The 25,979-nt window shown below is 40.4% G+C and overlaps 2 protein-coding genes and 1 long non-coding RNA gene across 3 annotated transcripts in view; 2 read left to right on the forward strand and 1 right to left on the reverse strand.

Annotated features, from left to right (window-relative positions):
* The first annotated feature begins 579 nt into the window (after positions 1 to 579).
* LOC109878938 (solute carrier family 22 member 7) lies at positions 580 to 15,653 on the forward strand. Its single transcript, XM_020471136.2, has 11 exons — positions 580 to 958; positions 1,802 to 2,218; positions 2,995 to 3,098; positions 3,184 to 3,338; positions 3,551 to 3,719; positions 4,392 to 4,515; positions 6,726 to 6,835; positions 9,282 to 9,496; positions 9,815 to 9,923; positions 10,379 to 10,591; positions 15,260 to 15,653. Exons 2-11 carry the CDS (start codon positions 1,841 to 1,843, stop codon positions 15,336 to 15,338), a joined length of 1,656 nt encoding a protein of 551 aa, XP_020326725.1. The 5' UTR covers positions 580 to 958; positions 1,802 to 1,840; the 3' UTR covers positions 15,339 to 15,653.
* On the reverse strand, positions 11,703 to 20,395 carry LOC116374033 (uncharacterized). The gene is made up of 2 exons (XR_004209857.1): positions 20,257 to 20,395; positions 11,703 to 13,055 (listed from the first exon to the last, which is right to left on the reverse strand). It is a non-coding gene; the product is annotated as an uncharacterized LOC116374033 (long non-coding RNA).
* A 2,109-nt stretch (positions 20,396 to 22,504) lies between these two features.
* The window catches only part of zcchc24 (zinc finger, CCHC domain containing 24), a 78,620-nt gene continuing 75,145 nt past the window's right edge, over positions 22,505 to 25,979 (forward strand). The window contains exon 1 of the mRNA XM_020471141.2: positions 22,505 to 23,047. Coding sequence (XP_020326730.1) covers positions 22,811 to 23,047 — 237 coding nt within the window. The 5' untranslated portion in view covers positions 22,505 to 22,810. The remainder of the gene's footprint in view (positions 23,048 to 25,979) is intronic.

Raw genomic sequence — 25,979 nt, forward strand, 5'->3', positions numbered from 1 at the left:
AAGCTCTCAACATTTTTCAAGTTTTGTGGCAGTGATTTGAGTTTAGAATTTTGAAGTCTGCATTCCGCAATGAAAATTAATTCTAGTTTAGAAATTATGAATGGTAGCAAAAAAGTGTGTTTAAGCCATCTAAGTTGAGTCAGTCCTAATTCATTTGCATGCAAAGAGATAGTCTGGTAACAATGCCAACACGGTGGACGCATAAGAAAGACATTTTAATACAATGTGAATACGTGACAAACCTTTATCAGATCGTGATTGGATCATGTTGATCAGATCACAAAACTCACATGTTAGCACAAGGTGTAAAGGAGACTTTAGTGTCAGTACCTACTTTTTTCTGTATCACAGCATATTTATTACAAGAATGTGAAAACACTCAAAAGAAAAACATTGTGTGTGTGGACAATGAACTATATTGACTTATGCACAATGTCAGCAGTGTATCAACGTACCAATATGTTGTGACAAAAAATATAATATAAACAAATTATAAAATGTTTGTCACACCTCTCCAATCAGAACAGCTCAGCTCTTGGCCAATGTGCTTGCCTCACACTGGTCCAGCTGTCAGCTAACACAACAGTCTAGTTTCTGAACTCTGCTCCCAGCGCAGGGGTTCAGGAGGTGGGGAGAGAGGGGGAGTGTGATTGAGTCTGGAAGTGGCATAAACTTTGTTTCCCATTTTGGTTATCTTGGGTCTGGGAACATATTTCCTCAAAGCTTATCGAAGGTGACTTAGAGACCTATCTACTTATACTTCTGTTGGAAAGCCAGTGGAGGTGTTTCTACCTGAGAAGGACGTGTTTCCAGTAGAGAGGACATCAGAAGGCAGGCTAGCTCTTAGAACTCAAGACTTCATCCTGTGGGGAGAGTTGTCTGTGGTTCCACTGCTAGAGGGAAGTACTGGCCAGAAGAGTCTTTCGCCCACCCTCTCTGGACCCAAGACCTTTACTAAGTAAGTCCTAAATGATTTAATCCTCTCAAGCTCCGTGGATGAATACAGATGTAGGATCTTAATTTGAGCCAGTTTGCTACAGCAGGAAAATAATCCTGTAGCAACAGGAAATGTGAATTATTATATTATGTGGTCTAATTAAATCCTTAAGAGTAGATGTGTGTCAATCTAAGTAACATAATACAATAAACCCCCATCAAAATCTGTCAGTTTAAGCTAAAAATATATATTTTTTGCATGGACTGCATCTCAATCCATCGCATCCACATTTGTCAGCCTTCCGCATCTGCATGGAAGGAGGCCGAGCTACAGCAATGTTTGTAAGCCTTACGCATCTGCATGGAAGGAGGCTGAGCTACAGCAATGTTTGTAAGCCTTACGCATCTGCATGGAAGGAGGCCGAGCTACAGCAATGTTTGTCAGACTGAGAAATCCCGAAAATCGGTCTTCTCATGTCCAAACGGTAAAACCCCCATAAGCCCACAGAACTTGTCTGAAGTCGGTAAAGCTGATGTGCCAACTTCTGTCTGTAGTGTGCGAACCGTTTGGGCTACAAACTAATATGACCTCACTTTTATGATGGTGTTCTCCGTTTTGCTCTACACCCCCCCCCCTAAAAATTTTTGTGCAAATTACTTACAAATTACAGATGCCTTTTTAATTTTGAAACCTCACATACACAACAAGGAAAGTTCTCCTGGATCAGGGTGACCAATTTAAGATCCTACCTCCACATTAGCGCACTCACATTTTCCTCATTGCAGACTGCATACATACAACACAGTAAGGTATGTGTCAATTTTCTGCACGGCTTAAATTAAATTGATTGTCTTCCACTTTTAGCTGTATTGCAAAGGATCACCCTCTTGCCCAAGCTTGAGGATGAAGTTTGACAACATTCTAGAGGAGATCGATGGATGTGGATGGTTTCAGGTGCTGATCGTCACTCTGCTCTGTATCCCTCGAGTGATACTACCGTGTCACTTCCTGCTGAATAACTTCATTGCCGCCGTACCCTCTCACCACTGTGACCTCAGTGCTCTGGATGATGGCAGCCTCTTTGAGAATCTGACCCAGGAGCAGAGACTGACTGTCAGCGTTCCAGTACAGGAAGATGGGACTCCAAGCTCCTGTAAGATGTTCCCAGAGCCCCAGTTCCACATCCTGTCCAACTCCAATAACAGTGATCTAGCTACAGTCCCCTGTCAGAATGGATGGGCATATGACAACAGCACCTTCAAATCCACTATGGCAACAGAGGTAAAATACTTCCAATGGTATCAGTTGAGTGGTGGATAGCTGATGCTAATGGTTCAAAGTCCAAAGCAAATTACAAAGGTTGACAAGATAAAAGGAACATAGCAGAGGAAGGCAACAGGCGGCCCATTGACCAAATTCGTCCTGCAAGTGATTTTATTTGACCCCAAAAGTTTTCTTAAGAAAAAAAGAAAAACATAATTCAGCTGAAAATGATTTTACGTTGGCATTTCCATTCCCAAGTATCCACATGATTAAATAGAGAGACAAACAGTGTGTGATCGATCCTGTCTCAATATAATCAAGGTATGAAACGATTATGATATTGTCAAATGAAATGTAGACGTCTTGCCCGCTTGGTCTTAATTGTTGTCGTTGCAGTACATTAATGATTATAATGATGTTCTGGCCCCCCGACCTACGACCAGCAGATTAACGTCATTTTGTATTATCCAAGGCTTTGAGCAAATTATACAGTGTCTTGAACCATGAACACAATACAGAACCAAATTGAAAACTCTGTAAGACAATTAAGAGAGAAAAATGTTTTAAATGAGACCCCTCAGAGTTAGTCAATTATTTTCAAATTCCCTGGTTTGTTGTTATAGCCTCTGTGCCCATTTATTCAATCAGAATTTCACTGGTTAATTATTGTCCCCACTTTAAGTAACATACTATTATCATTATTATAATTATCCCACTTCAACTGGTACATATAATAGGAATTGTGAACGCATGCTTTCTTGACTGTCACTATCATTGCTCCTCTTTCTATAAAGTGGGACCTTGTCTGTGACAGAAAAGGCATGAATAAAGCCACAGCCACCATTTTCTTTGTTGGCGTGATGATTGGAGCCATAGCCTTTGGTACCCTCACTGACAAGTAGGTCATTTTACCCCAATACTACATTCTTTCTTTACATTGAATTATTTATTTGTGGCTATGTTTCTTGAATGCTCTTTTCCAGGTTTGGGAGGAAGCCTATGTTATTGGTGTCCTATACCATATCCATGGTATTTGGATTTGCCAGTGCATTCTCTAACTCCTATACCATGTTCGGAGTGATGAGATTCTTTACTGGCTTTGGACTTACAGGCATCAGCATCATATCGACCGTTCTCAGTAAGCTAAGCTCTATAGATTTCATATGAACAAAATGTTTGACTCCATTGCTAAGCAATTTAATTAAATGCAGTTAGGAAAGTATTACCTAACAACATGTTAATACAGTGTATTTAATAGTGTTGTTACAGGGGTATAAGATAAACTTTATGTAAAGTGCAACCCAACAATATTGTTAAAACATTTTTTAACTCTATTTACATTCTTTCAAGGTGTGGAGTGGGTGGACATTAAGCACCGGGCTTTAATAGGTATAACGGGCAGCATGGCCTGGTCCTTTGGCAACATGATGCTAGCGGGCATTGCGTATCAAGTGAATGATTGGCGGATGCTAATGATAGCTGTCTCTGCACCCCTGGGCTTGGCTATCATCACTTGGTGGTAAGAATACACTGAGTGATATCCGGACCATATCCTAAACATATCAATGGATATCTGGATTTGACATGTTTTTGATACAGCATGGTACAAGATGCAGACGAAGATGCATATACATGTGTAACCAGCCCCACCCACCACCATGGTGTAGAAGAACTCACCTGAATAATGCACATTCCAAATTTTGCATCACATACAGTATACTACTGTATAATATAAACTGGGTGGTTCGAGCCCTGAATGCTGATTGGCTGAAAGCCATGGTATATGAGGCCGCATATCACGGGTATGACAAAACATGTATATTTTACTGTTCTAGTTACATTTGAAGCCAGTTTATAATAGCAATAAAGCACCTCTGTGGTTTGTGTTGTATGGTCAATTTATCACGGCTAAGGGATGTATTCAGGCACTCTCTATACCTCACACCCTCGGGCCTTATTGCTTAAATATAGTTCACTACAGTGTTGTAGTGACCTTAGGACAAGGTCCTTAAGTGACCTCTTCAAGAGGCTCGGCCCACTTCTTGGCATAACAGTTGAAGTGTTGGACTGCGAGTCACAGGAACCCAAGTTCGAGTCAGGATTTGAGGCTACACTCCAAATTCACTACATTATGCAGGGAAATGGTTATTATTGTGCTTTGACCCATTGTAATGGTTCATCATCACTGCAGGTGGCTCCCTGAGTCTGCCAGGTGGCTCATAGCCAATGGCAAAGTGGAAAGAGCCCATCTTTACCTGGAGAAATGTGCTCGTTTTAACAACAGGAAGGACTTCACGTCCAAAATCAAACTTGAGGTAAATGCAACAATTTTCAGTTGCTAGTATTTACTGCTAATATTTACTCTTATTCAAAAATGCACATGGCATGCGATCATTTATACAGCTTTATTACAGTTATGAGGTGTTAGAAGGAGCATAGGTTTGAAGCACAAATATACAGTACCAGTCAAAAGTTTGGACACACCTCCTAATTCAAGGGCTTTACTTTATTTTTTACTATTTTCTACATTGAAGAATAATAGTGAAGACATCAAAACTATGAAATAACACATATGGAATCATGTAGTAACCAAAAAAGTGTTAAACAAATCAAAATGCATTTGATATTTTAGATTTTAGATTCTTCAAGTAGCCACCCTTTGCCTTGATGACACACTATTGGCATTCTCTCAACCAGCTTCATGAGGTATTCACCTAGAATGCATTTCAATTAACAGGTGTGCCTTGTTAAAGTTCATTTGTGGAATTTCTTTCCTTCTTAATGCGTTTGAGCCAATCAGTTATGTTGTGACAAGGTAGGGGTGGTATTCAGAAGATTGCCCTATTTAGTAAAAGACAAAGTCCATATTATGGCAAGAACTACACAAATAAGCAAAGAAAAACGACAGTCCATCATTGGTCAGTCAATCCGTAAAATTTCAAAAATGTTGAAAGTTTCTTCAACTGCAGTCACAAAAACCATCAAGCGCTATGATGAAACTGGCTCTCGAGGACCTCCACAGGAAAGGAAGACCCAGAGTTACCTCTGCTGCAGAGGTTAAGTTCATTAGAGTTACCAGCCTCAGAAATTGCAGCCCAAATAAATGTTTCACATGGTTCAAGGAGCAGACACATCTCAACATCAACTGTTCAGGGGAGACTGCGTGAATCAGGCCTTCATGGTCGAATTGCTGCAAAGAAACCACTACTAAAGGACATCAATGGGAAGAAGAGATTTGTTTGGGCCAAGAAACATAAACATGGACATTAGACCAGTGGAAATCTGTCCTTTGGTCTGATGAATTTGGTCTACGGAAATTTGAGATTTTTGGTTCCAACAGACGTGTCTTTGTGAGATGCAGAGTGGGTGAATGGATGATCTCCGTATGTGTGGTTCCCATCGTGAAGCATGGAAGAGGAGGTGTGAAGGGGAGGGGGTGCTTTGCTGGTGACACTGTTTGTAATTTATTTAGAATTCAAGGCACACAACCAGCATGGCTACCACAGCATTCTGCAGCAATACACCATCCCATCTGCTTTGCGCTTAGTGGGACTATCATTTATTTTTCAACAGGACAATGACCCGACACACCTCCAGGCTGTGTAAGGGCTATTTGACCAAGAAGGAGTGTGATGGAGTGCTGCATCAGATGACCTGACCTCCACAATCACCCAACCTCAACCCAATTGAGATGGTTTGGGATGAGATGGACCGCAGAGTGAAGGAAAAGCAGCCAACAAGTGCTTAGAATATGTGGGAACTCCTTCAATACAGTTGGACAAGCATTCCAGGTGAAGCTGGTTGAGAGAATGCCAAGAGTGTGCAGAGCTGTCATCAAGGCAAAGGGTGGCTACTTTGCAGAATCTCAAATAGAAAATATATTTTGATTTGTTTAACACTTATTTATTTACTACATGATTCCATGTGTTATTTCATAGTTTTTATGTCTTCACTATTATTCTACAATGTAGAAAATAGTACAAATAAAGAAAAACCCTGGAATGAGTAGGTGTGTCCAAACTTTTGACTGGTACTGTATGTGGAGGATACACTAGCCATAAATGTAACACACTGGAACTAACTATCCCAAGCCAGCAGCATACCGCCCTGCATCCCACTGCTGCCTTGCTTCTGAAGCTAAGCAGGGTTGGTCCCTGGATGGAAGACTAGATGCTGTTGGAGGGCCAGTAGGAGGCACCCTTTCCTCTGGTCTAAAAAATAACTACCATTGCCCTGTGTAGGGTGCTGTATTTTGGATGGGATGTTAAATGGGTGTCCTGACTCTCTGTGGTCACTAAAAATCCCACGGCACTTATGATAAGAGTAGGGGTGTTAACCCCGGTGTCCTGGATAAATTCCCAATCTGCCCCTCATACCGTCACCTAATCATCCCCAGTTTACAATTGGCTCATTCATCTCCCCTGTAACTATTCCCCATGCTCTAAATGAGAATGTTTTCTCAGTCAACTTACCTGGTCAAATAATTAAAAATAAACTAACTTAGCCTCTCTCCCATACTGCTTAGCACCTGTCTGATGTGGTTGGCACGGACAACCATAACAAGACCTACTCCTACCTGGACCTGGTGAGGACCCCAAAGATGAGAAGACTGGCTTTACTAACAGGCATAGTGTGGTGAGTATTTATGGCTCTAATAACAGGCATAGTGTGGTGAGTATTTATGACTCTAATAACAGGGTTAGTGTGGTGAGTATTTAAGACTCTAGTAACAGGCATAGTGTGGTGAGTATTTATGGCTCTAGTAACAGGCATAGTGTGGTGAGTATTTCTGGCTCTAATAACAGGGTTAGTGTGGTGAGTATTTATGACTCTAGTAACAGGCATAGTGTGGTGAGTATTTCTGGCTCTAATAACAGGCATAGTGTGGTGAGTATTTATGACTCTAGTAACAGGCATAGTGTGGTGAGTATTTCTGGCTCTAATAACAGGCATAGTGTGGTGAGTATTTCTGGCTCTAATAACAGGCATAGTGTGGTGAGTATTTATGACTCTAGTAACAGGCATAGTGTGGTGAGTATTTCTGGCTCTAATAACAGGCATAGTGTGGTGAGTATTTCTGGCTCTAATAACAGGCTTAGTGTGGTGAGTATTCCTGGCTCTAATAACAGGCATAGTGTGGTGAGTATCCCTGGTCTCATATCTGTCACAAATCATTACGCAGCTTTGTGTCTATTTGTATGTACTGTATGGACTGGTTTGGGGCTGTATGGACTGGTTTGCAGTACTGTATGGACTGGTTTGGGCCTGTATGAACTGGTTTGCAGTACTGTATAGACTGGTTTGCAGTACTGTATAGACTGGTTTGCAGTACTGTATGGACTGGTTTGCTATACTGTATGAACTGGTTTGCTATACTGTATGGACTGGTTTGCTATACTGTATGAACTGGTTTGCAGTACTGTATAGACTGGTTTGCTATACTGTATGAACTGGTTTGCAGTACTGTATGGACTGGTTTGCTATACTGTATGAACTGGTTTGCAGTACTGTATAGACTGGTTTGCTATACTGTATGAACTGGTTTGCAGTACTGTATGAACTGGTTTGCAGTACTGTATGAACTGGTTTGCAGTACTGTATGAACTGGTTTGCAGTACTGTATAGACTGGTTTGCTATACTGTATGAACTGGTTTGCAGTACTGTATGAACTGGTTTGCAGTACTGTATGAACTGGTTTGCAGTACTGTATGAACTGGTTTGCAGTACTGTATAGACTGGTTTGCTATACTGTATGAACTGGTTTGCAGTACTGTATGAACTGGTTTGCAGTACTGTATGAACTGGTTTGCAGTACTGTATGGACTGGTTTGCTATACTGTATGAACTGGTTTGCAGTACTGTATAGACTGGTTTGCTATACTGTATGAACTGGTTTGGGACTGTATGAACTGGTTTGCAGTACTGTATAGACAGGTTTGGGGCTGTATGGACCGGTACTGTATAGACTGGTTTGGGGCTGTATGGACTGGTTTGGACTGGTTGGGCTATATAGACCGGTACTGTATGGACCGGTACTGTATGGACTGGTTTGGGCTGTATGGACCAGGACTGTATAGACTGGTTTGGGGCTGTATTGACTGGTTTGGACTGGTTTGGACTGTATGGACTGGTTGGGCTATATAGACCGGTACTGTATAGACTGGTTTGAGGCTGTATAGACTGGTTTGGGCTGTATGGACTGGTTTGGACTGTATGGACCGGTACTGTATAGACTGGTTTGCGGCCCATACAGTACACAAACCAATGAAGAATCTCCATTGAAAGTGCTTCTTAATACAGGACTAGTTTTAGGCCTAGATTCAATTAGATCAAGCATTAACCAGTGATAGCACACACCTGCATAGCTGATGTTTTGGCAGAGTCAGAGGTGGAACTGCCTTGGAGATGTAAAATCGTGAGTAGCTGCCCTTGCAATGATTGTCACGAAGCCACAACCGCCCCACTCGCGTTAGAAGATTAGAACGAGAAAGTGTAGGCTATATGGAAATAATTATGCTCAAATGGAAAAATCATAACACTAAGTAATGAAGATTTTTATCATCCTAATCGAAGTGTAAATTACATCTCACATTCCAGTGTTTGAACTTGTAAACAAGGCTGCATGGGATTTCTGTTAAGGCAGCCAATGGCAATGTCTGCTTTAGGTATAATGCCGGAAGCCACTTGTGGATTTGACAGGTCTAACGCAGTTCCACCTCTGACACCCCTGCAATGCGGATGTCGGCGAAAGCAGATCTGATTGGATAGAGCTCTTGATTAATCTGTTTCTGTAGAAAGTGTCCTTATGTGTCTGTGAGTTATCTTTTATCTTTATCAAGTCAAACATAATGTATACCTCATTGACTACTTTGGCAATGTCATCATATTTCCAGTCACGATAGTGTAATTTAGACTAAACAGTCATTAGCCTCCCAGAATGACTGGGCTTATCATGACTTTAGGGCACTGCTATAGAGGGCGGCTTGAGAACGTTCATAACAATGTCATGATGCGACCGAGTGACAGAGGTGCAACTTATGACAAACACAACGTAGATCTCATTGTGTTCTCTCCTCACAGGTATGGCGTGGCCTCAACATACTATGGGATCAGTTTAAACATTACAGGGTTTGGCCTGAATGTCTACCTCACCCACTTTATCTACTCTGCCATCGAGGTGCCCGCCAAGATGGTCGTCTACTTCTGTCTCGATACCATTGGTCGGAAACACTGCCAGGCAGGCACTCTTCTGCTAACGGGAACCTGCATCGCCATCAACATCTTTGTGCCCAAAGGTGACTACATAAATAGGCCATTATTATTGCTTTATAAATGATCATAAAGGTTGTAAATTAATTATGAATTATAATGCTTATAATGCCTATATGTAAAGAAATTATATGAATAAAGAAATATATGTATTAATATTGTATAAAAGGTTTATAAATGCTTATGAACGTTTATAATAAAGTGTAACCCAAAATGAATTCCTAGATGATTAAGTGGAGTAAATTGGGCAGTAAAGGAATGTTTATTATTTTGCCTTTTTTTCGTCAGTGTTTGAGAGATGACAGTCTTATCCTCAGGATCTGTTGTTTTGTTCCTCTGTTCAGGTCAGTGGCATGTTCGCACCATCGTCGCTGTGCTTGGGAAAGGCCTATCAGAGGCCTCCTTCACCACTGTCATCTTGTATACGGCTGAACTCTACCCTACGGTCGTAAGGTCAGATTTACCGGAGCATTTTCACAGTGAAACACTATTAGAGTTCATTTCCTCAAACTGAAGCATGCTTTATTTAACATTTTACATTGACATTTTAGTAATTTAGCAGACGCTCTTAGCTAGAGCGACTGACAATTAGTGCATTCATCTTAAGATAGCTAGGTGAGACAACAACACATCACAATCGTATCAAGTACATTTTCCCTCAACAAAGTATTTATCAGCAAAGACAGTGCGTCAGGGGAGCTGTGAGATTTGCTCAGGCCGCATAACAAAAATTACTAACAAAAATAAAATAAATGTTACCTTTATTTTACCATGTTGTCCCATTGAGGTCAAAATACCTATTTTTCAAGGGAGACCTGTGGAATGCAATGTACGGTGTCCATATTAGGACAGCTTCAGTCTCAGCAGGAGTTTTCTGAGTCTCACTATCAACATTTTCCCCCTAACAGACAAAATGGGTTGGGTTACAATAACTTCATGGCTCGGTTGGGCGTGTCCATAGCACCCCTCATCATTCTATTGGAGGACGTGTGGAAGCCCCTCCCTGAAGTCATCATCTGTTGTGTGTCCATTCTTTCTGGTCTGGTGGCCTTCCTTCTCCCAGAAACCCACAATGCAAGGCTGCCAGAGACCATTGAGGATATTGAACAAACAAAAAAAAGGTAACCCAGCCGACTTCACAAAGATTGTCAGTGTAATTTGTAACCCGCTGTTACAGTATGTACCAGCAGTAGTGGAAAAAGTACCAAATGGTCATACTTGAGTAAAAGTAAAGATATCTTAACAGAAAATCACTCAAGTAAAAGTGATATTCACCTAGTAAAATACTATGTATGTTTGTTTTTAAATATACTTAAGTATCCAATACTATGTATGTTTGTTTTTAAATATACTTAAGTATCCAAAGTAAATGTAATTTCAATAAATAATTTCAAATTCCTTATATTAAGCAAAACAGATGGCACGATTTTCTTGGTTATGATTTATTCACGGATAGCGAGGGGAACAATAATTCTCATATATCAATTACAAACAAAGCATTTGTGTTTAGTAAGTCTGCCAGATCAGAGGCAGCAGGGATCAATCAATCAATCAATTAAATGTATTTATAAAGCCCTTCTTAAATCAACTGATGTCACAAAGTGCGGTACAGAAACCCAGCCTAAAACCCCAAACAGCAAGCAATGCAGGTGTAGAAGCACGGTGGCTAGGAAAAGGCCTAGAAAGGCCAAAACCTAGGAAGAAACCTAGAGAGGAACCAGGCTATGAGGGGTGGCCAGTCCTCTTCTGGCTGTGCCGGGTGGAGATTATAACAGAACATGGCCAAGATGTTCAAATGTTCATAGATGACCAGCAGGGTCAAAAAATAATAACCACAGTGGTTGTAGAGGGTGCAACAGGTCAGCACCTCAGGAGTAAATGTCAGTTGGCTTTTCATAGCCGATCATTCAGAGTATCTCTACCGCACCTGCTGTTTCTAAAGAGTAGAAAACAGCAGGTCTGGGAGAGGTAGCACATCGGGTGAACAGTTGAAACTGGATGACCACATGTTCTCATGATAAGTTGCTTGAATTGGACCATTTTCTTGTCCAAGCATTCAAAATGTAACAAGTACTTTTAGGTGTCAGGGAAATATATGGGAGTAAAAGTACATACTTTCTATGGAAATAGGGGAGTAAAAGTAAAAGTAGTCAAAAAATATAAATAGTATGTACAACGTTCGTACTTCAAAGTATTTGTACTTAGTTACTTTACACCACTGTCTACCAGGGCCGCCAGGAAAAGATGGTACAAGGCGGCATCCCTTGCAGTCAGAGTGCAGTATAACTGCAGTTATTCTGCAAATACTGCGTCCAAAATACCACAGTTGAATGAAGTTACTGCACTTTTACTGCAGTTTCAAAACGGCAATCTTTTTTTGCAAGGGATTTGCAACAGCACTTTTCTATCAGTTTGATTTAGTTTTATAAAATATATTGATGCATTAAAGAGACAGGCATAGGGTTGTTCTTTAGACCGATTTGTCAACTCAAATTCTCTGTCCCTTACATCAAAGTGCTGTTGCAGGCTCTTTGCATGTCTTGACCAATCAGATTAATGGAAATCGTAGGTCGTGCAAGATGGGCACAAGCACAAAGCTCAAGGCGCGCTCTCTGCTTTCCTCTGGAATTTGTTAAGCAAGTGTGATAACACATCACTCCTGACAGACACAAGCAAAAACTATTCCATAAATGTACCACCCTACACCTAAACATTAGCAATCTGACATGTTTTATTGTATGAAAAATATAATATTTTTTCAGTCTGATCAACTGTAGGCTACTAACAACAGCAACTGAATAGCCTAGCCTTCTATGCACCCTGTCCCTCTAGCCAGGGTAAACAGTGGTAACATTGTGTATTTATAGCCCATTTGTTACCTAGACTTTTTCCATCCAAAATGATTAACTGCAATTAATCAATAAACACAATAGCTGACAAGTTTAGGCCTACAGTTGCATAGAGCAGGACTAAACCATGCAATCCAGTATAAAACAGCTCAGCCCTGTGAGTTTTATTGCAGCTACCCATGCAAATATGGGTAGCTGCAGCCCAATATGGCAACATGAGTAAGGGTAGCTTCACCCTAATATGGCAACAGGAGTATGGGTAGCTTCACCCTAATATAGCAACAGGAGTAAGGGTAGCTTCACCCTAATATGGCAACAGGAGTATGGGTAGCTGCAGCCCAATATGGCAACAGCAGTAAGGGTAGCTTCACCCTAATATGGCAACAGGAGTATGGGTAGCTGCAGCTCAATATGGCAACAGGAGTATGGGTAGCTTCACCCTAATATGGCAACAGGAGTATGGGTAGCTTCACCCCAATATGGCAACAGGAGTATGGGTAGCTTCACCCCAATATGGCGACAGGAGTATGGGTAGCTACAGCTCAATATGGCAACAGGAGTATGGGTAGCTGCAGCTCAATATGGCAACAGGAGTATGGGTAGCTTCACCCCATTATGGCAACAGGAGTATGGGTAGCTTCACCCCATTATGGCAACAGGAGTATGGGTGGACTGGGGACAGCAAGGAGTTATCATGTCAGGTAGTCCTGGGGCATGGTCCTAGGGCTCAGGTCCTCTGAGAGAGAGAGAGAAAGAAAGAGAGAAAGAGATAATTAGAGAGAGCATACTTTAATTCACACAGGACACTGGATAGGACAGGAGAAGTACTCCAGATATAACAAATTGACCCTAGATAATCAAATTGCCAAGATAATCCATCCACCTGACAGTCTACTACTCAATGGGGAGAGCTTGAACGGTACCAACACCGGGACACTTCACTCCCACATGACGAGACTACTGTCCGGCAACGGCGTGGAAAGTAGCTATCTATACTGAACAAAAATATAAACGCAACAAGTAAAGTGTTGGTCCCATGTTTCATAAGATTAAATTCAAAGATCCCAGAAATGTTTCATATGCTCAACATTTGGTGCACAAATTTGTTTACTACCCTGTTAGTGAGCATTTCTCTTTTGCCAAGATAATCCATCCACCTGACAGGTGTGGCATATCAACAAGCTGATTAAACAGCACGATCATTACACAGGTGCACCTTGTGCTGGGGGCAATAAAAGGCCACTCTAAAATGTGCAGTTTTGTCACACACATACCACAGATGTCTCAAGTTTTGAGGGAGCGTGCAATTGACATGCTGACTGCAGGAATGTCCACCAGAGCTGATGACAGAGAATTGAATATTAATTTCTCTACCATAAGCCACCTCCAACGTCATTTTAGAGAATTTGGCAATACGTCCAACCAGCCTCACAACTGCAGAACACATATAACCACGGCAGCCCAGGACCTCCACATCTGTTTTCTTCACCTGCTGTATCGTCTGAGACCAGCCACTCGGACAGCTGATGAAACTGAGGTGTTTTTCGGTATGTAATAAAGCCCTTTTGTGGGGAAAAACTCATTCTGATTGGCTGGGCCTGGCTCCCCAGAGGGTGGAGAGTCTCTTCAATGAATGGGGGAAAGGTGTATTTATCCCCGGGACACACCAGAGCCCAGGTGTGTCCCATTTCGCTGATGACCACAGGTGGTATACAGAAGATAGCCCTATTTGGTAAAAGACCAAGTCCATATTATGACAAGAACAGCTCAAATAAGCAAAGAGAAACGACAATCCATCAATACATTAAGACATGAAGGTCAGTCAATACGTAAAATTTCAACAACTTTGAAAGATTCTTCAAGTGCAGTCGCAAAAACCATCAAGCGCTATGATGAAACTGTCTCTTGAGGACCTCCACAGGAAAGGAAGACCCAGAGTTACCTCTAAGGCAGAGGATAAGTTCATTAGAGTTACCAGACTCAGAAATTTCAGGCCAAATAAAGGCTTCACAGAGCTCAAGTAACAGACACATCTCAACATCAACTGTTCAGAGGAGACTGTGTGAATCAGGCCTTCATGGTTGAATTGCTGCAAAGAAACCATTACTAAAGGACACCAATAAGATGAAACACTAACAATGGTCATTAGACTGGTGGAAGGCTGTCCTTTGGTCTGATGAGTCCAAATTTTAGATTTTTGGTTCCAACTGCCATGTCTTTGTGAGACGCAGAGTAGGTGAACGGATGATGTCCGCATGTGTGGTTCCCACCATGAAGCATGGACGAGAAGGTGTGATGGTGTGGGGGTGCTTCGCTGGTGACACCGCCTGTGATTTATTTAGATTTCAAGGCACACAATCAGCATGGCTACCACAGCATTCTGCAGCGATCCACCATTCCATCTAGTTTGCTCTTAGTGGGACTATCATTTGTTTTTCAACAGGACAATGACCTAACACACCTCTAGGCTGTGTAAGTGTTATTTGACCAAGAAGGAGAGTGATGGAGTGCTGCATTAGATTACCTGGCCTCCACAATCACCTGACTTCAACCCAATTGAGATGGTTTGGGATGAGTTGGACAGCAGATTGAGGGAAAAACAGCCAACAAGTGCTCAGCATATGTGGGAACTCCTTCAAGACTGTTTGGAAAAGCATTCCAGGTGAAGCTGGTTGAGAGAATGTTAAGAGTGTGCAAAGCTGTCATCAAGGCAAAGGGTGGCTACTTTGAAGAATCTCAAATAGAAAATCTATTTTGATTTGTTTAACACTTTTTTGGTTACTCATGAGTCCATATGTGTTATTTCATAGCTTTGATGTCTCCACTATTATTCAACAATGTAGAAAATAGTAAAAATAAAGAAAAACCCTTGCATGAGTAGGTGTGTCCAAACTTTTGACTGGTATGTACATAAACAAAAAAAATTCCTTCTCTCTCCAGAAATCCCATCTTTGTCTCACCGCTGGAGAAAACTGAGATCCTGCTGAAGTCACAGAAAAATAATGAGCTGGATCAGTGACTGAGACATTTACTTAACTGCATAGGTGTTATTGTTTAGGGTCGCATACTGTACACAAGTTTCAAACTGTTCCAAGAGTATGATATTTCTGACTTCAGAACTGTTGTACAGAGTGGCTATAGCATGCTGAGTTTGTAATTCTACCATTGCTTCTGTAATAAACCAATTCCAGTGGAACGTGTTGCATGCACCTTGTAGGATCTGTAGCCAATCTCTTGTCTCTGTGGTTGATATACAGTATTTGAAGTGACTTCACGTTCAAACTATAGGCTACAACAGTATTCACATTCAATAAATATTTGTATATTGCACGGACACAGGTTTCCAACACTGGTTTGTTTCATAAAGTCGATACTTTAGTAGAAAGTTGTAGAAAGAGATGGGTAAGTAGACAGGGTGGAGAAAGGCTGGAGTCAGGATTTGAAACCTGATGTCATCTTCAGTGGGGAGGCAGACATGTTCATACAGCCAGGAGTGTTTCTCACTCAACAAGAGCTCTACACTATATTACAAACACTATGAGTGCAATGCTGGATCAAACAAGGACAAGCAGAACATCTTTAAAAACCTCTTCAGCTAACAACTTTCAAATGATTTTTTACCTACTGTATATTTGGGCATATATACAAGGGTAGGAGAACATACTCCTGGTGAATAGTGCTGATGGAGCATTTCCTGAAACACAAAGTGAAGGGGATAAAAACTGTGATATTCTCCTTAAATTTAATTTGAACTATTAGAACCAAGATACATTTGTTTTGTTCCAAGGGAGACAATTCGGCGTACATGTCTCAGGCAGGGCTATTCTCTTATAAGTGAACAGGGCCCCTATGTCTGTTTCTTCATTTTGTGTTTCTCAAAGGTGGGTGCCATAGTCTGCGAAAGAGGTGAGAAAGAGGAGGGAGAGTGACAGTAAGAGATGAGGAGCCATGTGTGGGTATGTGTCTGAGTGTAAATGTGACCAAGAGGACCAAGGCACCAAAGAGAATGACTACTTAGACATCCCTGTTTCTAACTCTCTTCCTGCTGCTGTTGGTGTAAACATGTCTCCCTCAGTGGCAGATAGACTATTACATTCTGTATATGAACTCGTTTTTACCCAATGCGCTTAATCATTGCTGAGCTGTGGCCCTCTGCTGGAACATAGTAATCATTACAAACAGATAAATGACTGCAGAGTTGTCATGCACCACATTTAGCCATAGGGTCTTAGTACTAGACTCAGATGCTCAGCTCACACTAGGGAGATGGAATCGACAGACAGACCCTCAGATCAAAACCATGGTTTGTGGTTATACATTGTTTATTTACAGAATTGTAATGGAGTAATAGCACCATATATTTTGGGTTATGATAAAGACAGACAGTTGTGCTAACCTTATGTCATTTTAAAAGTTGGATTCTTCAAAACCCAATGGGTAAATAGATATAAATAATTGAAATAACCATTGAATAGCTTCCCAAATCCCAAACTGTAGCTTTAATTTGGTTCTAATACATTTTTACAAGACATTAACTCCCACATTTAAACCACACAGTAGACTACAACATAATAGAACAGAGAAAGAAGAAACAACTCTGGTCGTAGCTGTTGGTCACAGTTTCATCACCCTGTTGCAGGAGAACATTCCTGCAATGCCGGAAATGTAAAACTTGTATTGCATTTGAGGTTTTAAAAGGCTGCTGAAGTTTGTCATTTCCCACTTTGAAATTTCAGACTTGATTTTCCCTTACGAAAAAATGTATCAACCCCTACAAAAACGTGCATTAATTATAATCCACATAATAATTCACAATTCCTGTTGCAGGATTATTTTCCTGCTCCAGCAAACTGGTTCAAATTAAGATTCTATATCTTTGTTTCCCGATATCTGTGGTTTTGATCTGTATTCTATATAGGGTTACAAAATCCAGAAACGTTTAATAAATTCCTTGGTTTTCCAGTTTATTCCATTCTGATTTCAGGAATCCTCCAATTGACAAGCACATCTGAGGAAAATCATTACAACCTCATGACAGGATTCATAAAATGAAGCTAGAAGTTTAAAAAAAGTTGATGGATATGGAGGAGGGAGAGGGCTGATGGGAGTTTCGTATTTGATGTGTTACGAATTACAATTCGTATTATATGTTCCGAATTTGTAAAATGTCCAATATCTTAAGAATTTGCAAAACATATGATATGTTACGAATTCTAGCTAGGTCGCTAGGTGGCTAGGTGACTACCGTTAGTTAGCTTGCAAACATTAGCTAGGGTAGGAGTTAGGGGTTAGGATTAAGGTTAGGTTTGAATTCAGGAGTTAGGTTAAAGGGTTAAGTTTATGGTAAGGGTTAGCTAAAAGGGTTAAGGTTGTGGTTAGAGTTCGGAGAAGGGTTAGCTAACATGCTAAGTAGTTGTAAAGTGCCTAAAAGTAGAAAGTAGTTAAAAAAGTTGCTAATTAGCTAAAGTGCTAAAGTTGTCTGTGATAAGATTTGAACTCATAACCTTTGGGTGTGATTGCATATACAGTTGAAGTCGGGAAAGTTTACATACACCTTAGCCAAATACATTTAAACTCAGTTTTTCACAATTCCTGACATTTAATCCTAGTAAAAATTCCCTGTTTTAGGTCAGTTAGGATCACCACTTTATTTTAAGAATGTGAAATGTCAGAATAATAGTAGAGAGAATGATTTATTTCAGTTTTTATTTATTTCATCACATTCCCTGGGGGTCAGAAGTTAACATACACTGAATTAGTATTTGGTAGCATTGCCTTTAAATTGACCCATTGACCCATTGCCTTGGGTCAAACGTTTTGGGTAGCCTTCCACAAGCTTCCCACAATAAGTTGGGTGAATTTTGTCCCATTCCTCCTGACAAAGCTGGTGTAACTGAGTCAGGTTTGTAGGCCTCCTTGCTTGCACATGCTTTTCAGTTCTGCCCACACATTTTCTATGGGATTGAGGTCAGGGTTTTGTATGGCCACTCCAATACCTTGACTTTGATGTCCTTAAGCCATTTTGCCACAACTTTGGAAGTATGTTTGGGGTCATTGTCCATTTGGAAGACCCATTTGCGACCAAGCTTTAACTTCCTGACTTGATGTCTTGAGATGTTGCTTCAATATATCCACATCATTTTCGTTCCTCATGATGCCATCTATTTTGTGAAGTGCACCAGTCCCTCCTGCAGCAAAGCACCTCCACAACATGAAGCTGCCACCCACGTGCGTCACGGTTGGGATGGTGTTCTTCGGCTTGCAAGCCTCCCCCTTTTTCCTCCAAACATAACAATGGTCATTATGGCCAAACAGTTCTATTTTTGTTTCATCAGACCAGAGGACATTTCTTCAAGAAGTACGATCTTTGTCCCCCATGTGCAGTTGCAAACCGTAGTCTGGTTTTTTTATGGTGGTTTTGGAGCAGTGGCTTCTTCCTTGCTAAAAGGCCTTTCATGTTATGCCGATATAGGACTCGTTTTTACTGTGGATACAGATACTTTTGTACCTGTTTCCTCCAGCATCTTCACAAGGTCCTTTGCTGTTGTTCTGGGATTGATTTGCACTTTTCGCACCAAAGTACCTTCATCTCTAGGAGACAGAACGCATCTCCTTCTTGAGTGGTATGACGGCTGCGTGGTCCCATGGTGTTTATACTTGCATACTATTGTTTGGAAATTGCTCCCAAGGATGAACCAGATTATTGGAGGTCTACAATTTGTTTTCTAAGGTCTTGGCTGATTTCTTATGATTTTCCCATGATGTCAAGCAAAGAGGCATTGAGTTTGAAGGTAGGCCTTGAACTACATCCACAGGTACACCTACAATTGACTCAAATGATGTTAGTTAACCTATCAGAAGCTTCTAAGGCCATGACATCATTTTCTGGAATTTTCCAAGCTGTTTAAAGGTACAGTCAATTTAGTGTATGTAATCTTCTGATTTACTGGAATTGTGACACAGTGAATTATAAGTGAAATAATCTGTCTGTAAACAATTGTTGGAAAGATTCCTTGTGTCATGCACAAAGTAGATGTCCGAACCGACTTTCCAAAACTATAGTTTGTTAACAAGAAATTTGTGGAGTGGTTGAAAAAATAGTTTTAATGACTCAAACCTAAGTGTATGTAAACTTCCAACTTCAACTGTACATTTACTCTCTGAATCCATGATTGGTTTATGTTCCATCTTTAATAGACCTACAGATAAATTAAGAAAGATTAAGGTCATTCTGTGATTCAGCTATTAGAATAAAACACTGAAGATATGTGAGATAGGCCTCACAACTTTTGTCCATAAAGTGGCAATGACTTGCCTAGTTAAATAAAGGTTATATAAAAAAAGTAATTAAAAAGCGTCATAAACCCTCAATGTTTCCGAATCAGGGGACAATGGCAGCCATATTGGTCAGGGAGAAATCCAAACAGTCTAATTGGAATTAATAGTAGAGGAATAATCGTGATTTCACTGATGCAGTAAAATAAAAGTAAGGCATGTAATATATCACAACATGTGTTATAGAATTATTGTCAACCTAAAATAGTGTTATTTCATTATAAATACAGTTTATCCAGGTTTTATAACAATTGTATGTATAAATAACCTCTAAAGGATATTTAAACAGACCATAAGTATCTCAATTTGAGTTTTCTTGGAAAGCTGTGAATGCTATTATATCATACAATATCAGTAGGCTACGTATTGCATTTACAACTTGTCTAAGTTCTATCATCACCTAATTTCAGACAGTGTGGCTGTGGATTGACTCCTTTATTTGAATGGAAGGTTGGCATATTAGCAGTTAATTTAAAAAACTGTCTGGTTAGCTAGACAAACATACAGTGCAGATGAATTCTTCAAATTCATTATTTTACACAATATATTATCACAACATTGGCAAACCATAATTGACCAATTCTGTGATCAAAATGACTTACCTTTATACCATCATAAGAAGATTCATGTCCATTCTAGCGTTCTAATTCCCAATTGTATGGTTTTGTCTTCCTGTCTTATACTATGATCCTCCAGTATTTTTCTTTACAGCTCCTCTGCCGCTCAAGAATAAGGGCGAATAGAGGAAATTGAGTTCTGCCTAACTGCAGTTTATCCCCAGTGACGCCACAAGAGGGCGTGAGAGGATGTGCAACTGTTGTCAGGGGGAGGTTTTGCCATGAACGGGAATAACGTAAGACAAGCTCTTTAAGGCAGTGTGAATTTATTGGTTTTCCTTGAACTATTTTGGCTATTTATTCATCACACATCATTTAATAAAATGTGCTTATGCTGTATTGTGTTAACACTTACAGCAGCTTCATCATCATTTATTATTATTAATATAACTCGTTAGTGCCACTGTTGTCTGACAGTAGGTCTATCAGTAAGCCTATAATTTCTTCCAATTGTACTACTCAACAGTTGATTTTTTTTAATCACAGATATTTCCTCTAGCCTGTTAGACATTGAACAGATGAACAGTCAAACAGGATAATTGAAAGCCAGTAACAAAACAAATCTAGCCACACAAAACTGTATTCCTGTGCTGTGGGATACCTGTTCAGAACATGATGGTGTATAAAACGGCTTGGGGTAGAACTCTAGCTCCGAACACTCAACTAGTAGGCTTCAAGCTTAAGGTTCCAAGGCAGGTACACAACCGTGGGGGGATGGAGAGCAAATGTTGGCAGAAGCCTGGGAATCTCACCTCTGTCTATAGCTGAATAAACACGACCATTTGTTTACCCCTTCTTCCCTAGGATTAGGCCTAATTGGGGTGAGTGTGATCGGAGTGACACAACACCAAGCATAAGCTATTAAACCCAATGTTTATCTTTCACAGTTTCTAAATAATCTCTTCTTCTTTTTTTGACCTCACATGTAATCCAGGCATGTACATATAATTTATATGGTTGTTTGTGAGAGTTGGCCAAACTTAGACCTGTTATAAATGATTTCATGAATTAATAAGTCAAGGTATAATCGCATTCCATAGTGAATGTGTTCTGAATCATTCACAATGAAATTACTGTACCTGTTTCGCAGAATGTGTTTAAAGTTGGGAGGTATATCCATAGTCAGTTGGGAGGTATATCCATAATCAGTTGGGAGGTATATCCATAATCAGTTGGGAGGTATATCCATAATCAGTTGGGAGGTATATCCATAATCAGTTGGGAGGTATATCCATAGTCAGTTGGGAGGTATATCCATAATCAGTTGGGAGGTATATCCATAATCAGTTGGGAGGTATATCCATAGTCAGTTGGGAGGTATATCCATAGTCAGTTGGAAGGTATATCCATAGTCAGTTGGGAGGTATATCCATAGTCAGTTGGAAGGTATATCCATAGTCAGTTGGGAGGTATATCCATAATCAGTTGGGAGGTATATCCATAGTCAGTTGGAAGGTATATCCATAGTCAGTTGGGAGGTATATCCATAGTCAGTTGGGAGGTATATCCATAATCAGTTGGGAGGTATATCCATAATCAGTTGGGAGGTATATCCATAGTCAGTTGGAAGGTATATCCATAGTCAGTTGGGAGGTATATCCATAATCAGTTGGGAGGTATATCCATAGTCGGTAGACAATTCTTATGAAAAATGCATCCCTTACATCACTGAGCCATGCACGAGAAACGATTAAATCCAGTTGTTAGAAGTCCCCCCCCCCCCCCCTTTCCACTACTTCCAGTCTGTGGTAGCACTGCGCCCGTTTTGCGGGGCTGAATAGCTAACAGACAGGTTTGAAGCACAGACAGGTGTGCGGGCAAAGCGAAAAGATGGTAAAAGGCCTAGACCACATACAACATCTCAGCAACTCATTTGCATCAATTCATATTCATCAGTAGGCCTATAAACCAATGAAGTTCCTGGTTAAATATGAAATAATGAACCAGGCAACAAATCATCTGAAGGAAAAGGTAGGCCTAAAAAAGTATTAACATGAATTAAAAACCTAACTTTATTGCTTTGATACATTTAAAAATATATATATTTTCACAATGTCAAAAGTCAACAGTAAACCCTCAGAGATTCAATAGGTATTAGGTCATCAACGTAGAGAGCGAGAGATTTATATTTAAAAAAACGTTTTGTGTATAGCCTAGTGAATTAAAACCCTGATTCGCCGGCGTGCGTCATGACGCACCCCAGTGAGCGTTGCATATCCAATGAGGCTCTGGGGTGGCTGCCCCACTGCAAATAAAGGGAGATAACGGGCCGTGAGTAGCGGCTGAAAACGTTTTATACTGACATGTTAGAGCAATGACTTTTGCGTAACCGCGTAAAATCTGGGACTAGGCTCCCAGCACGAGGATGATATAGGGTTCTTACGGGAATAGGAACAAGAAACGATTGCCACTGCCCGTTGGGAAAAAGAAAACGGCGAATCCGTTGAAGTTTAGAAAGAGAGAGTGAGCAGGATTCTCAAAATTGAAAGCAATCCAAAAACATAGCTGCGGTGGAAGAGCGAGTGTACCCATTTGAAAGATGAGCTTGATGTCTGCCATAGACACCAGTGCCTCCGTGTACCAGCCTGCACAGCTACTGAATTGGGTATACCTCTCTTTGCAAGACACTCACCAGACCAGCGCTTTTGACGCCTTTAGACCCGAACCCAACTCTTCCCACCCAGAGCTGAACTACTGCAAGACTCCTGCGGCGGACCTGAGCTCGTCCCTAAACTCCAACTATCTCAACAACTTTTTTCAGCTCCAGCGGAATGAGGTTAGAGACGCATCGTTCTGTCTGTAATTGTTTACCCTATTATGGAATTATATTACCATTATGTTATTGCCAACGTTAACTAAATAGCGTATATAGGCTACGATCTGTTTGTATTTGCATATATCCCATCGTATGTTGAGCGCTGTTTTGTAAAATGTTTGATGGTGTGTGTGTGTGCAACATTGGGTATTCTGGTAGCCTACTCATAACTGCCATGGATATTTCGTATATCGACAATATAAATACGTGCTCATTAACTTTTCAGACCTATTAGGGCAATATCTGATTCCACCAGAGCCTATTCTAACAACAAGAAAGTTTAGAGAATTCAACATGCACAAGTTTAGCATAACATAAGAATTATTACTAGACTATGGCAGGTAGGCCTAATTGATTAGTGGGCAAAAGAACACAGACACTGGACAGAGGAACTCTGCCTAGAAGGCCAGCATCCCAGAGTCGGCCTCTACACTGTTGACTTTGAGACTTGTGTTTTGTGGGTACTATTTAATGAAGCTACCAGTTGAGGACTTGTTAGGCATCTGTTTGTCAAGCTAGACACTCTAATGTACTTGTCCTCTTGCCCAGTTGTGCACCGGGGCCTCCCATTCCTCTTTCTATTCTGGTTAGAGCCTGTTTGCACTGTTCTGTGAAGGGATTAGTACACAGCGTTGTTCAAGATCTTCAGTTTCTTGGCAATTTCTCCCATGGAATAGTCTTCATTTCTCAGAAGAAGAATAGACTGACGAGTTTCAGAAGAAAGTTCTTTGTTTCTGGCCATTTTGAGCCTGTAATCGAACCCACATATGCTGATGCTCCAGATACTCAACTAGTCTAAAGAAGGCCAGTTTTATTGCTTCTTTAATCAGCACCAGAGTTTTCAGCTGTGCTAACATAATTGCGAAAGGGTTTTCTAATGATCAATTAGTCTTTTGAAATGATGAACTTGGATTGGCTAACACAACATGCCATTGGAACACAGGAGTGATGGTTGCTGATAATGGGCCTCTGTGTAATCCTATGTCGATATTCCGTTAAAAAAAAAATCAGTTTCCAACTACAACAGTCATTTATAACATTAACAATATATACACTGTATTTCGGATACATTTTATGTTATTTTAATGGACATTTTTTTTTTGCTTTCCTTTCAAAAACAAGGATTTTTTTTGTGTATATTTATAAATATTTTTTAATTTTCTGACTCGGTTTAGGCTGTTTTAAAGGCAAGGCCAGTCTCCAGCGTGTATGAGCAGGATGCATCTGGGTTTGGGTCTGCATTAGGGTGAATATTTTCCTGGTATTTTACAAATGTTACATCCCGAGAATAAATCACTTTTCTCCCGGGTGTCCCGGTATTTCCCGCCAAAACCGGAAGTGTCATTCAAAAGCATTATAAAGCTTATAAATAGGCCTATGTCTGGATTTTACTAGAGCTTTTATCGAAGATTCAAGTCTGATGAAACCTTAGCCTGATTAAATACATTTTATGAGCCCTACATTAAAGACATTTAATGAGCCCAAGCCTAAAAAAAATCACAAATGATTGTGTGGTTATCCAATACTGTACTGTATTATACTGTATTATATGGACTGGAATTATGCATCCTGTTCAAACCATGATAAAGCAGGAGAGAACATACCATTCTGGTGCAGCACATGAGGACTACAAAGTTACAATTATAGGCTAGCGGAATTGATTTAAAAAAAATCATAATATGTCCCCCTAATGTTATTAGCCTACCTCCTCTTTCTCTCTCTAGTGTTGCTGATTCCTTCCTCGCTTTCAACAGTTAAATGAAATACGTTTGGTTGTCCTTATCTTCATCATTCTAACTGCATACTTGAATAATATAGGACTAGAAAGAGATGCAGAAGGCTTCCTCTTCTTCGCAAGGCATGAATGGTTATTGGTCTGAATGAATGGCCTACCGCCATCGCGCTACCCGTGAGTTCTAGTGGCTGCTGTATTTAACATTAAACAAACAAGAGCTTGCCTCCCTCATTGAACAGTCTATTGGTATAAGAAATGCTAAACAAAATAATGTCCCGCAAGTTATTCTAGTCTAGCTTTTCCTGCATGGGACTCCAAGAGCTAAGGATACTTTTTTACAGAGAGGCCAGTGGAGCATAGGTCGTGCATAATTGCACAAGAGATATAGGCTATAAGTTAGAAGATTATTATGCATAACCCTTCATTCATTACCTAAATATAAGGCTAATACTGCTTTGAATGTTATTACCTGAAAGAGGTAGGCTAGGACATCTACAGTGCCTTGCGAAAGTATTCGGCCCCCTTGAACTTTGCGACCTTTTGCCACATTTCAGGCTTCAAACATAAAGATATAAAACTGTATTTTTTTGTGAAGAATCAACAACAAGTGGGACACAATCATGAAGTGGAACGACATTTATTGGATATTTCAAACTTTTTTAACAAATCAAAAACTGAAAAATTGGGCGTGCAAAATTATTCAGCCCCCTTAAGTTAATACTTTGTAGCGCCACCTTTTGCTGCGATTACAGCTGTAAGTCACTTGGGGTATGTCTCTATCAGTTTTGCACATCGAGAGACTGAAATTTTTTCCCATTCCTCCTTGCAAAACAGCTCGAGCTCAGTGAGGTTGGATGGAGAGCATTTGTGAACAGCAGTTTTTAGTTCTTTCCACAGATTCTCGATTGGATTCAGGTCTGGACTTTGACTTGGCCATTCTAACACCTGGATATGTTTATTTTTGAACCATTCCATTGTAGATTTTGCTTTATGTTTTGGATCATTGTCTTGTTGGAAGACAAATCTCCGTCCCAGTCTCAGGTCTTTTGCAGACTCCATCAGGTTTTCTTCCAGAATGGTCCTGTATTTGGCTCCATCCATCTTCCCATCAATTTTAACCATCTTCCCTGTCCTTGCTGAAGAAAAGCAGGCCCAAAC

This window comes from Oncorhynchus kisutch, linkage group LG4 (assembly GCF_002021735.2).
Source record: "Oncorhynchus kisutch isolate 150728-3 linkage group LG4, Okis_V2, whole genome shotgun sequence".
Lineage (NCBI taxonomy): Eukaryota > Metazoa > Chordata > Actinopteri > Salmoniformes > Salmonidae > Oncorhynchus > Oncorhynchus kisutch.